Source organism: Barbus barbus (genome assembly GCF_936440315.1).
Source record: "Barbus barbus genome assembly, chromosome: 6".
In the NCBI taxonomy this organism is placed as follows: Eukaryota; Metazoa; Chordata; class Actinopteri; order Cypriniformes; family Cyprinidae; genus Barbus; species Barbus barbus.
The window spans coordinates 14,300,216-14,315,347 of NC_136734.1; the positions used below are offsets into that span (position 1 = coordinate 14,300,216).

General features: G+C 36.6%; 1 protein-coding gene across 2 annotated transcripts in view; it reads right to left on the minus strand.

The window, feature by feature from the left end:
- LOC306871186 (serine/threonine-protein kinase SIK2-like) overlaps positions 1–15,132 on the minus strand; it is a 31,993-nt gene that overhangs the window by 11,479 nt on the left and 5,382 nt on the right. Inside the window, exons 4-9 of one of the 2 annotated variants that reach the window (XM_079418957.1) lie at positions 10,769–10,971; positions 3,313–3,437; positions 2,897–3,020; positions 2,485–2,711; positions 1,154–1,306; positions 649–807 (exon numbers count right to left, since the gene is read on the minus strand). In XM_079418957.1, coding sequence (XP_079275083.1) covers positions 649–807; positions 1,154–1,306; positions 2,485–2,711; positions 2,897–3,020; positions 3,313–3,437; positions 10,769–10,898 — 918 coding nt within the window. In that variant the 5' untranslated portion in view covers positions 10,899–10,971. The remainder of the gene's footprint in view (positions 1–648; positions 808–1,153; positions 1,307–2,484; positions 2,712–2,896; positions 3,021–3,312; positions 3,438–10,768; positions 10,972–15,132) is intronic. The other variant, XM_079418956.1, reaches the window with a different exon arrangement.

Genomic DNA, 15,132 nt, shown 5'->3' on the forward strand with positions numbered 1-15,132 from the left:
CTAGGATTTAGGTGACCTCAAAGTTACTAGCCATGGACTAAACGACATCCCTCTCCATATTTCCATATTTCTCTATTATTCATTAGTGTAAAGCACTCTGATAGCCACACAAACTACCACTACCATGGTACAGTAAAATCTCTGCCAGTTGACATATTCCTGGTGTCATGCAGTGCATACTGTCATATCGCAGATATAATATATAAATTCCCTTGTCGCTGTCTGAGTCATTCATTTATGAAGGAATAGCAAAATAAGTGCTTGAGATACCTATACTGACGCAAAGCACCAATGGTGACACCAAGCATTGAAATCATAAAGAGCGTTTTTTTATTATTTAATATATACGCAGGTGTTATTTTAGGAGGCTGAAGTGCTGCTGAGATACTGCGGGTGAGTAATGAGGAAGAGATCAGGCTGACACGCAGGCAGAGGAACTTCACACGCTGCAGACAAAAGCTCTTATTGCCATCATACAGCAGCGCCAATGAGTAACGCTGCTATTTAAAACACGCTGGCAGAGCTTACGAAATATAGCCTCAAGCCCGAAAAGAGGATGAGAGATTTCTCTCTGTGCCATACGAATCTATTTAATAACCTTTTTTTGCTCTTTGTTTTGCCGCACACTTCATCTGAAACATAACTGACCTTGGGAGTGGCCACATCTTCCTCCATGAGTGTCTGATCTGGGGAAGCAGGGGTCTGTGGGAAGGTAAACGTGTCTGTAGTGGACTGCAACAGAACAGGTGAACGCAGGTGACGCGCTGCCTGCGGCAGAATGCCCGCTTGAGAAGGAATCGCAATGGTCTGTAACAAGAACATGAAGGCATATACCAATAAGTCCAATGGTAACATCATGGAATTGCAGCTATCTTGGTTGTACCTTGGTACAATGTAACTGTTTTTCCAAGTTCATATAGTCACAGACTCTGTACCATGGTATTACCATCTGATACTGCATGAATATGTTAATGAATCCATAAAAAGGATCATGAAAGGTCTCAAAAGTCTGTTTCTGTGGTTTACGTTCACAGAGGTTTAACTGAAAGAAGGATGGCTGGATTACAGATTTTGTTCCTCATGATTCCAATATTTACATTTTTATACCAACGCCATTTCAATATGTCTGGGTAGACTTCACAGATGGGGTTACCTTGACAACAGTCTGCTCAGCGATGGTGCTAGGGCGGCGCTGGCTGGCGTGCAAACGCTGTTCCACAGGGAAACTGCTGCGATGCGCTTTCAACCGCTCCACAAGCAGGTAGTAGATAGCAGCAAAGTGGTTATAGCTTTTGCTCTGAAGAGACTGTGACAGGAAAAGCAAGAGTTTTTGAAGAACAAGACAGACAAGGAAAGAGAACACTGGCAAATGCCACATTTCTATCAGTACGTTTTGAAAATATTCTGAAACGCTGTTCTTTGGAATAATCATATTTGCAAATCAGAGGAAACATAAAGCCCAAACCATTGCTAGAGTTCTGAATTTGTGTTTTGTGGCAGGTTATGTGACAAAGCATAAATTGTAAGACCATTGTTTTGGACTAATTATAAATGTTTATTGCCTTGTTTATTGCTTATTGCTCTTTTTTATAAAAAGGTGTAAATGCTGTCCAAAATAACAGTTAAAACATACATATACATTACATTTAGTCATTTAGCAGACGCTTTTATCCAAAGCAACTTATAAATGAGGACAATAGAAGCTATCAAAACCAACAAAATAGCAAAGAGGTGCAAGTGCTGTGACAATTCTCAGTTAGTCTAATGCAGTATATGTAACAAGTTTTTTTAAAATAATAAATAAAAAGAAAACAAGCAGGTAGAATAGAAAAAGAAGAGAGAAAGCTAGTGTTAGAGCGTATACATTTAAATAAACAAAAATAAAACAGATAGAATAGAAAAAGAATAGAGAAAATAAACTAGTGTTTGAGGGTCAATTTATATATAGCTCTCTCTCTCTCTCTATATATTAGTGCTGTCAAACAATTAATCGTGATTAATCGCATCCAAAATAAAAGTTTTTGTTTAAATATATGTGTGTGTACTGTGTATATTTATTATGTATATATAAATACACACACACAAACAGGATATATTTTGAAAATATTTACATGTATGTATTTATATTTGTATAATTTAAATTATATATACATATATTTCATATAGAAATATAACTTTTATAATTTTTATTAAATATATACATGCATGTGTGTGTATTTATATATGCATAATAAATATACACAGTACAGACACTTTTATTATGTAAACAAAAACTTTTATTTTGGATACGATTAATCGTTTGACAGCACTAATATGTATATATATATATATATATATATATATATACACTTGCATACATTATAATTTTGTTTACAGTTCTACATCCTGTTTGCCACTCTAATTCAAATTCTGTTTAGATGCAAGAACTGAACTGGAATTTAAACACATTCTAAATCCTGGTCAAGTAAAAGCTGATCTACTGACCTCAATAGTCTTCTGCTGGTCAATGCCCAGACTGTGCATGAGTCGGAGCACCTGCTCGCTGTATTCACCCAAGCCTGATTTGCTCTCACATGCCAGACCCTGTCTATACAGCACGGGCCGCTGGGACGGGAGCTCCTGCACCATCCAGCGATGCTCTTTGATCTGACTGAGGGACAAGCGCTTGGCTGGATCTAGAACCAACATCTTTCTGATCAGGTGCTCGCAGTCTGAAAGAGGATATAGGGAATGCAATGAGCTCAAAAGACAAAGACATTTCCTTCAGAGTAACTAAAATCATTATTTCTGAAATCTGAGTACATACATGTAACCCTTGGCACTGTTCACTGTTTATTTATGACAGCTTAAAGGATGCATGAACAGTCGTGTAATTTTGTTACTTTGACTTCCTCACCCTCACTCATGAAGTAGGGGATGCGGAAACGGCCCTCCAGGACCCTCTGTCTGAGGACAGGAAGGCTAGGACCATCAAATGGAAGAGTGCCACACACTAACACGTACAAAACCACCCCCATACTCTGCATGACACACACATACACAGAAAATCAATGCATAAACATCAAACTCTGCCTAGGAACTAGCATAAAGGACCACCCACACACAATACAGGAAATAATAATGATGTTTTCAGTGCAGTTCTCTGTTCTGACTATATCTATCTATCTGTGTTTTCCAATTTTATAATACAGTTTACATTTTACTGTAACAATGTAAATACCATTGTACATGAATATGGTACTCAAACATAGTATTGTATGGTATCTATAAAATATTACTATAATATTGCCATCTGATACAGTCCAAGCTTACCCAGATGTCCAGTTGTGGACCCTCATACTGCTGTCCTTCAAACACCTCTGGAGCCGCATATGGGGGGCTCCCACACCAAGTGGTCAAGGGTTCCCCATGACGGAAGAAGTTTCCAAAGCCAAAATCTACAGCAGATTTGAATAAAAAAGTCAATGTCAGCACTCACATTAGTGTATACATCCTGCATGGCATTTGCAAAATTTTGTGGGAAAAAAAAGGTTTTTTTTTTTTTACATTTCCTTGAGAAAAACAGAGTGGCTCTTTCTCGTGCATGGGCTGCTCTGGGGTGTGTTTGCCCTACAAAGACATAACTCGCTGCTTAATGACTGTACAATGCATCTTTACAGAAATGAATGAGCCTAGCTACTAATGACTGTTTTCTAAAACTTCTGTTGTTTGAACCATGTTTATTCACCAATATATTCACCAATATAAGACTGTTGTTAATGACATCACACACAGGTGAAACAATAACTTCTGATCTCAACAAATTAAAGACTGCAATTAATATCAGATTATCATGCACAACAGAAAGGCATTAATTTTTTTCTAAATCACTATAACATGGTTTATTTAGTAAGCACATTTCTAAACAACATAATATTTCTGAGATGCTGCTGTATTGAACATGGCATCTGAGGACTACATCACTATTTTTGTTCTCCATCGTGTTGCTTTATTTGATGTTTGATTCATTGCGGCTTCCCTCTCACGCCATACTACGGAGTTCCCTTACACATTTATGCACACGCGCACTCATCAAAAACCTGCTGATCAATGTAAGTCTATGTCAAAAGCATGATCTATGTAAGTTTATAAAGTTTTAAAAACAAGAAGCTATGCTTCTAACCACAGGTCGAGAGCTGTTGTTCCAACCACACAAGTTTGAGAATGTGGTTTCAGGAAACACCGGATCATGGAACTATATTGCTAATGGAACTAGCGACCATAGTTGGCTAATGATGCTTTTGGTAAATTAACCCTTGGTAGGTTTGGAATGAGTTATGCAACAATATTTAAGACTTGGAGTTATTCTTCAAATCACTAGTGTTTAGCAAGTAATAGTGTTATGCATCCAATATCGAAGCTAATTAAATTTAATCTGACAGATCTGGCCACTGGTGCAAAATAATATATGACACAAGTAACTGAACATAAACTGTCCAGATGGCTAAATAGATTCCTGGCTGTGTGTCGGCGCGCAGGCAAAAAAAAAAATCATTAGTGAATCAGCAACAGGAGGAAATGAATGTGACGTGACAGGACTGGATGGTGTGACGGCACTGAAGCAAGTGGTACTCACTGACTGACCACACACAGACTCTGGGAGGGTCTGCGTCTGCGTCTACTCATACACAACCAGCGGTGACGCATTTCTCCTGATCTTTACTCTTAGCAGATAATGGACAGGTTGAATTGTGTAGAGAGTCGGACTTGTAACCCAAAGGTCGTGGGTTTGAGTCTCGGGTCCGGCAGGGATTGTAGGTGGGGGGAGTGAATAACCAACACTCTCTCCACCCTCAATACCACGACTGAGGTGAGACCCTTGAGCAAGGCACCGAACCCCCAACTGCTTCCCGGGTGCCACAGCATTGGCTGCCCACTGCTTCGGGTGTATGTTCACTACTGTGTGTACACTTGGATGGGTTAAATGCAGAGCACAAATTCCGAGTATGGGTCACCATACTTGGCCACACACCACTTCCCTTCCCTTTCCCCTAATGTAATCCATATAATTTAAAGATTAATTGATGCTCGTCACCACTGATTGACGTAAATCAACGATTGCATGGGGGCGGGAAGAATGAACTCATAGGCTGTCTGCTGTGGGGGCGAACATAAAGTCCATGAGCACATAATACAGGAATCATATTCTAAAAGTAAAAACAACAAAACCCTTGATTAGTTTGAGACTGATTAACCTATTTTCTGGAAAATAAATCAGTTGCACTGAGTCAAGATTACATTGTTGAGAGAAAAATAACAGAAAAGTCGCATCAGTGTACATCACATTTTATTATTACATTCAGTATATAAAAAACAGTAAATAAAACATTTACAAACTTTAGAAACACTTAGTATTCTAGTTTACCTCACACCACAACAAATCTTTTAAAATTTATGGTATTTATAACAAGAATTAAAAATATAAGTATAAAACAAACATAAATTATTGTGGAATTCATTATAAATGACATTTAATATAAACGGCAAGCAAGTCTAAAAAATGTATTCAAAGTGCAATTGAAGCTACTGATGTGTGGAAAACGTGTTAGGGTTGCAACCCCCCCCCCAAAAAATATATTTTTTAAAAGGACATATAATCAGCGAGAGAAACTCATAGCTCAACAATACACCATGAGAAAACATGCTCATATATGTAAATTAATTATTCTTATTAGTCTTTTTTTGACAGTTCTGCAGCTGTTACCTGGATGAGATAAATTTAAATTTTATACATTTTTTTATTCATTTGCTTAAATTAGGACTACATTAAATTTTTTACTTTTTAAAATGTCAAATTGTATATGACATATATGCTTATTTATTATGAGCTTCTCTAACTTCTTATGAAATTGATTTCATTATAATTTCTATTAGCATTATAAACGTTGCAAAATACTTATTTGTTGGTTCAGCTTGTTGGCCTTTGTAAAATACGGGACAAATCGCGTCCCGTATTGATTTGATACGGGACGCATCATTTTACCTTTAAATACGGGACGATTCCGTATTTTAAGGGACGGGTGGAAACCCTAGTTCATGTACTTCTCTCATTTGGCACAGATTAAAATGTGTGTGCTTTGCGCATGTTTTGCTTGTTTGATATTAATATATAAGTCACAATATGTTGAAAAAAATGTTACTCAAATACAGTAGTCATGAAGCAAAGTTCCTTTAAGGCAATTTAGTGGCCATCTTGGTGTCACCCCAGGCAGCCATTTTCTATGTAGCTAATAGTAACGTGAGGGGAGAAACTGAGATTTTCGAAACTCAACTTAATTAGTTGCTTTGCACGATTCACTGTTTCGAAGTGCTGAAACACCACATGATGGCATCACCTGCTGGTCAAAATGGTGCATAAATCACCATTTTTAATACCAACTGAAAAGGTTTATTTTTAAAAAAAATTCCCTGAAAGTATAGGGCTAATCTATTAAATGCAATCTACAAATCATAAAATATTATTAAACAGGAAGTGTCTGTATAATATGTGTTCTTTTATTAACTTATAGGGCTTGTTCTGTGTGTATTATGGAGGGCTCGGCTAATCAGGACAATAAGGGAATTTTAACTACGACTCTTCTTGTTATATTATACAAATGCCAAGTTCTGTCATGAAACTCTAGATGGCACAGGCTGATGGGTCGGTAACGCAAACTGATAATATTCACAGCATTAAACTACAATACTTGGCACAAGCTGATTGGTTCATGTTGCATTCATAGCCAATTAACTTACTGCCTTATAATTAAATGGCTGGTTAGCATTCACTTGAACAGTTCGCAGTGTGCTTTCAGAGTTCCTTTGAAACCCTCCACCTTCCCCAGCTCCACCTGTTTAGATCTGCTACGGGTTCTTTGTTATTTGTGCAGCAGCATAAATACTCACAACATCGTATTAGCGCATGTATTGGCAGTAGCTACAGCAATAACCAACAGCAGCAACAATTCAGCAGCAGTAGCGTAGCAGATCTATCTGCCAAGACCAAATACATTAACACCGTCATATCCATTATGCTAAAATCTTCCTAGGATTGTCATGATAGAACTGTTTAAAACAATTTAATTAAAATATTAAAAAATATCTATATTATAAAGCTGATCTGAGATCAGGTAAAAGCCATATAGACACTGGATAATGGGAAAATAAATTTCCCCCTAGCGGCAAACCTTTTAAATTTTGAAAATGTTTTGATACAGATATTCTCAGCCTCAGACGTCACACCCATGGACCACTGGCTAAATGGCTGCTGTATACGGCACACTTAGCTGGAAACACTTCAGGAGTTTCGAAGTCGTTGTCGGATTGTTTAAATTATACAGGATTTCTAGGAGATGTGTGTGTTGCGTTCTTTAACGTTCTGTCTGGAAACAAAGCTGCCGTGATGCCAAACCCCCTCATCAATGAAGAAAGACGTCGTGTTTACAACTGTGACGATGAGCGCTTATAAGGATGAACTAAATATTGGATTGTCAAAAGCTTCTGAAAAATTTGCAGCATAGACTATAAAATATGTCCAAGAGTTTTACACAGAGTCTGTTATTGTGGAGAGATTTCCACACCCAAAAACATGATGCAACCCAAAACGAAACGTGATTGGTTGCTTTACCTGTCAGTATGGCCTCTTGGGGGGGCCTTGACCATTCAAAGCGGCCAAGGTTCCCAGACCTTCTGCCATCAATCTGAAGGTCTGACTATGCAAGACTAATTCAGATATGACATAACGAAGCCTTATTTAATAAAATCCGTTGGCAGTTGGATATGCATATGCATTCCAAACTTGACTCAAAACAAAAGATTTGCAAAGGTTTCAGAGCTTAATAAATGAGTGTTTTCCAAAATGCAATTTTCAATTGACCCTTTGCAAAGACCCGCCCCGCTTTGTTACTGTTGCGATGTCTGACAAGCCATGCCACTCTCATGCAATACATTGTGGAGCAAAAAGAAAACTGACAACGCACCGATAGACAACACAGAGCAGGTTACTTTAGGTATTAAACAAAGTCTCAGCTATCAAATTTTGTAATTTTTTAAGAATTTCAAACAATAAATACTGTTTTGTGCCTCTTTAATGTGTGACAATGTTGTGACAGATCGCTGTAGCGGCATGTGAATCGATCATCTCTTCCTCTTCACCAGTTACAGTATGTAATAAACATGAATGAACATCAGAAGGTATCTTGTTTCAACTGAAAAAAAGACGTCAATAAGCACAATTTTTCAAGTCCAAGTCCACCATCGTTAATCTACTCACTTGTCTGGTTTGTTAGTTGCACAAAATTGGCAGATTCAGCGATATGATTGGTCAGATCGCCTGTCAGTCAAACTCCCTGCAAAGGGTCAATTATTTTAGCAATAAAATCTGACAATCATGCTATCATAAATGTTGGTGCTGTACAGTATCTTAAATTCAAGCGGTCTTCAATCATTTGCAGCCAACACTGCTATAAATGTAAATAAATAAATATATATTTATTTTTAAGAGAAGATATATTTATTATTAATAATCAACAATTACGTAGTGAATAAATTCAAAATTTCTTTTGCTTAAGTCTTCTAGTTTTCAAGAGCAACAGGCCCCAGTAATCTCAATTTCAACTTGTTTTTTGCCAAAATAGCAAAGTCTCGAATGAAATATCAGGTTTCGATATGAACTCAAACTTTTGTCATTCCAGACCAAATGATCTGAACTATGTGGCTTACATTCATTTTATATTTCTACTCTTACTCTAGATTGTCTTAGTTTAACTGTTGGAGGAACATCAGAGAAAAAGTAGCAACAATGAAACATAACGATGAACTCTAGCAACATCTGCAGTCAAATTTCCCACTGAAAACACTTTTAGAAATAACTGAAAGATTGAGATGTGTTTTAAAAAGCCTCTGCCGTGATGGCAAGCGCCTCACATCTGTTATCTGTGTGCATGAGTGACACAATGGCAACGCCCTATAATGCATTTTCAGTGTCTCTCTTTCAGCTTGGTATGACATAAATACAGACAAATAGTCTGGCACAAGGCTCCGTTCTCTGCAGTGACTGGTACTTATAGAGCACAGCATGTTAGAAGCCCCTCTGTCATCCTCCATCCCTCCAGTGTCTTTTGAACCACATCATTACTTTACATCACAACACTATGATTACATGCTTGAAACGGACAAAACAAACTTGACTCTTTGCATCACATACGCATTCTAGATAACATCTGGGAATTTAGGTCAGATCAGGTGAAGGTATTTCTGCAAGTTATTTTGTCAATCTGTTACACATGAATGAATCTGATAATGGTGTCAAACAGTACGTCTTTTTCATTTTTTAACAGACGATGACATCCATAGCATGGTGGCTTATTGCAGATGCAATACCAATAATGTATGTAAATATAAATTCATACTGGTAAACTGTAAATGCCTGTAATGTCTGTAAATTTTTCTTTGGACATCTCAAGTCTGTCAGCAGGTTTTAGAGGTGACACTTTTGAGAGTTGGTCAGGCATTCATGGTTAATGGGTGATAAATATAATTCAGTGGCTAACTATTGGCAATTTAATCATTTGGTCGATATACTGTTTATCTTTCACTAGTATACATCACATTTACTCAGATACACAAAACTATTATGTAACATAATAGATATATTTCCCAAGGCAAGTTCACCATTGGCTTGCAGCGTACAAACGGTTACGTGAACAGTGTGCTGCATGAACTGCATGAGTTCTGTGTACGTCTGTGTCTGAGAAATGAACTGTGCTGCTAAAATGAACTGATGTCACTGAGTAAAAATGCAATTCCCTGATAGACTTTGGCTACTGTGAGAAAAAGGTCTGATTTCCCTTCTGGAATGTACAAGAGCCACAGAGGAAAGGGCAATGACACCTTTTATTCTTAGATAAAGCAGAAAATTTGACATTCTATTTGAAATTTGAAAGTCTAATTAATTAACATGACACAAGGCTATCATGGTTCTTATAACTAAAACTAAAACTTGGGTAAAAAAAGTTCACTGAAATAAAATAAATATAATAATATAATAAAATAAAATATTAAAAAAAACTTTAAACTTATTTGATTTCATCTACTTGCCAAGAAAACATTTCTCATTTTCATTTAGTAAAACTAAAACTGAAATAAACATTAATAAAAACTATACAGACAATAAAACAAAACAAAAAAATGACTTTACAATAAGAGGCCATTAGTTAATGTCAGTTAATGCATTGACTAATATTGACTGACAATGAGAAATACATTTGTCATGGTGTTTATTAATCCATATTCATGTTAATTAATAAAATTCAAATTCTCAAGCTGGACTCGCTTAATCATTGCTAATGTTCACCCTTGAAATTCAAGGTAAAAGTTGAAAAGTGCTATTTCTGTGCCACTATCTGTTTCCTACCCAAACACTCCCACCCCACCGCTACTAAACAGCTTATTACAGATAGTCTCGCCCCAAACTCACGCTATTGGTTGAGCCATAAGTTGACAAACTGCTCAAACAAACAGAGCAGTGTTTTGACAGAGCCACATAGCTTACAAGCCTCATAGAAGTCAACAAATGACTTGCTTGGAGTTGTTCTTTCTGCATATTACATTGGGATAGAGGAGAGAATTTTGACATTAAGATGTTTAAAGCCTCTTGGTGTCACTGACACCTTCTTATAAGCTGTCTATCACAGCACCATGTTTTCACTCAGCGTCCCCAGATTGTAAGAAGGAAAGGCACACCTCTTACCTGCTATCTTCATATTCATGTGAGCATCCAGTAACAAGTTTTCAGCCTTCAGGTCTCTGTGAACAATATTGCGTTCATGGCAGTACTCCACCGCTGAGAGGATCTGCCAGAACTTCCTCCTCGCATCCATCTCGTTGAGCCGCCCGCGGCTGGCCAGGTAGTCTGTGTTGCCAGACAGGGATCAGGTGTTATTGGGTCGTCATCTGCACATCCAGGCAACATGTCACAGTCATGAATTTTTCATGAAAATGGTATGCAGATTGTGACAATGAGCAGGGAAACATATGTTTAACAGTGCTGCTCATAGACGTCCTGATTAAATACTACGTTGGACAATGTTGTCAATATAAAAAAGCTAACTAAATCTGTTGAACATATGGTTTATTTATTTATTTTTTCCATTTTAAGGAAAAGTTTAAATTTTACAAGTTTGTAGGCATACAGTACTGTTAAAAAGTTTAGGGTTGGTAAGATTTGTTAATGTGTTTGAATGAAAGTCTCTTATACTCTTTTATCAAATTTATTTGATAAAAAATTTAGTAAAACTGTAATATTGTCAAATATTTTCACTATTTAAAATAACTGTTTTCTATTTTTTAAATGTAATTTACTCCTGTGCTGCAAAAGTCTGTCATTACTACAGTTTTAAGCGTCACCTATGATCCCTCAGAAATCATTCTAATATGCAGATTTGAAATATATCTCATTATCAATGCTGAATACAGTTATGCTGCCTAATGTTTTTGTGGAAACTGTGACAGTTGCTGAAATATTAATTTTTAGTTTTATTCGATTTTATGAAAAAAATATGCTAATCACAGAAGACTATTCAAGTTAATGTATTAAATTGCATTTTTAATATTTTTTAATGAATTAATAAAACCAGACTATTTTTATTTTATTTTAATTTAATTTTAGTTTAAAATCATTTCATGTGCTTTTGTCATTTTTATTATTTTTTCTAAATGTTTCTATTTAGCCTGAATTCATTTTTATTTCAGTTTTAGTTTTAATAAATTTAGTACTTGCACTAATTTCAGTTAGCTGCCAAATCAACTTTTCTAACTTTCCTTTTTTCCATATAATATTTGTGTATTATTTAATTGCAGCTTTATTTCAATTAACACAACTAGTTTTGAATATTGTTTGTTTTAGATGTCTTCGAAAGTTACAGTATGTTTTCATAAAGTAAATTGAGCTCTTTTATCTCAAAAGATAAAGGGAAATTTAATTCCTGAAGATAAGACTCTTTTAATATCACAATATTTTCTCATGTCCTCTTTCATACATAGCAGGTGTTTGCTTAATACCTTTTGCCATGTCAGACTGATGTAAATATGCAACTACCAGCTTTTCATGAATTTCAAATCCAACAAAAACAACCAGAAGCAAGCAGCATATATTCATTCTCTCCAAAAACGAAAGGCCAACCTGTCATCCACAGCCGACCACACATTCAAAACAGGACCTGACTGTCAGCCATGCCTACTTCAGATGTGAGCCGAGCGCTGATAAAACAGCAGTCCTCTGAGTTAATCAGTTGACAAGGGCATGGAGATGCCAGTTGCTTGTGTACGCATGTGTGTGTCATATGGCCCATGTGTTAGGGACACGTAGGAAACTTCAAAGGCTGCACTGTGAATGTGAATGCGAGGCAGTGTGCAGTGTGAATGGGATGGTATGATATTGAGTTGACAGATGGCTTCACATCCCTATGGACTGACTATATAACAACACGTCATCTGCACCAAGCAGGTAGCATAAGGAAACTGAACATCCAACGCTATCTAACGACCCATTCGTAAGTATTTTACTAGTAATTTGTACGAATTTGTACAACCTCACTCGTACGATTTTGTACAATTTGTCTAAACCCCAATGGCGGGTAGGTTTAGGGGCGGCGTTAGGTGTAGGTCATTAGTACAAATTCATACGAATTGGCAACTCGTAACATACGTACGATTTAGCAAAAATCGTATGAATTTGTGCGAGTGAGGTCGTACGAATTAGCCACCTCGTAAAATATGTACGAACATCCAGAATGGAGAGAAATATGCAAATGTACCATTAAAAAGCTTTAGAGATGTGAAAATATAGATATTCAAGTAAATAGGATACTGACAAAAGTTCAAATAAAAAATGACAATCACTTTATTGGATGAATCAGCTTATCGCTACACTTCTGTAGAATTTTATGTAAAGAGAACTATGATAAAGAGCAACTTGGCCTCCTCTTAGTACAAATCCTCAACAGCAGCAGATATAAAAAGATCAATTGCAAGATACTCCATGTGGAGAAAAATAACATGATTGTAATTGTATGAAACAATTATCTGAGTGGAACCAATCTTGTATTAAGAATTGGACAGCAGTTCTAAATTTCACTTTGTCATTGTCAAAAAATGAGTGACTAGATATTTAGCATTCAGATCAACTTATAGTACAACTATTATGGAGACCAAAATGCTTAACTTCAACATTTATGCTTAATAAATAAAACTTAAGATGCTGATTAAGTCCTATTAAGCAAAGTGCTAAATATCTACATTAAGCAGTACATGAACAACTTACTGAAAAGTTTCTGTTGCTTCATGAAAATGCCTGTAACATCTGTGTATTTGGCAAATATTGCATCTAATCCAGTTCATCTGTGATAAAGTATATGCAACACAGTGCAAGCGTCAATATGTGAAAGTAGAAAGTGTCCAACTTCATGTCTTCATTTTCAACAAATCTTGCCGATCAGTTAAAGTCAGCGCAGTCAAGTACATGTATTTAAATAGTAGTAAGTCACACTGTTGTTGTCACATGATCTTAGTATTTGTCACATGGCCTCAGCATTTTACAACCCCAATTCCAGAAAAGTTGGGACGTTTTGTAAAACGTAATAAAATCAAGAATCTGTGATTTGTTAATTCTCTTTAAAGGTGCTGTATGTAAGTTTTTGACTCTACTAAAGCATAAAAATACCATAATATGTTTGCAGATATTTAAGAAACAAGCTAAGTTAACAAAATTGTTTATCTGAAAAACAATACTACAGTCAGTTATTCTCCTTTGAAAATGTGCGTTCCGGGACGGAATGTCTGTCTCTGTTTTAGTCTGTGTAACCTGCCCACTGCCAGTTTACTCAATTGTATTTCGGCATCCTGGGTTGCCAGTTGGCGGAAAAACAAAGATCCAGGGGGCAGGGTTGGATCCACATCTAGGGGGTGGAGATGGTAGGTTTAGGGGTGGGGATGGATGGGTTTAGGGATCAGGGGGTGGAGACGCGTAGGTTTAGGTATATGTAAGGTGGGAGGAGTTGGATGAAAAAAACCCTCTCCAATATTTTGAATTTGGACTGCAATTCTACATACAGCACCTTTAACTTTTATTTAATTGACAAAAGTACAAAGAAAAGGTTGCCAAAGTTTTCACTGACCAACTTAAATGTATTTTGTAAATAAAAAACAAATTTTAATTTTGTTGGCTGCAACACACTCCAAAAAAGTAGGGACAGAGGCAAAATAAAAGTGAAAAGGTTATAGAATATCCGAATTAAACTGTTTTGAAACAGTTCACAGTAAGCAGGTGAATTGGTAATAGGTGAGGGTATCATGTTTGGGTATAAAAGGAGCATCTCATTCTTTGCAAGAAAAGCTAGATCATGGCTTATAACTTTCAAATTTCATGACAGAAGTGTCAAACAAGTCAAAAATCTAATTTCTCAATGCAAAATCACAAAGAATTGAGGTATTTCACCAACTGCCATGCATAATATTGTGAAAAGATTCAGGGAATCCAGAGAAATCACAGTACATGTAGGGCAAGGCAGGAAACCTCATTTGAATATGCTTGACCTTTGAGCCTTCAGATGGCATTGCATAAGAAACCGTCATGCTGTTAAATATAACCACATGGGCTCAGGAGTACTTCGGAAAATCGCTGTCACTTAACACAGTCTGCCGCTGCATTAATAAATGCAACTTGAATCTCTGTTACTCTAGGAGAAGGCTATACATCAATTCTATGCAGTGATGACGCGGGGTTCTTTGGACCAGAGCTCATCTCAGAAAGTCAAAAAGACTGAAAATGTGTGCTGTGGTCAGAAGAGTCCACATTTCAACCTGGTTCTGGGTAAAAAGGATGTTGAGCTCTCAGTCCCAAAGATCAAAGAGACCTTACAGACTTTTATCAGTAAAAGATGTAAAAGCAAACGTCTAGGTATAGGGGTGCATCAGTGCAAACAGCATGGGTGACTGGGATATGTGCGAAGGTACTATTGACCTGGAGGCATATATTGGGATTATACAGAGACATACTGTATACTGCCATCAAGATGATATCTTTCATGGGAAGTCCATGGTTATTAGATAAAGACA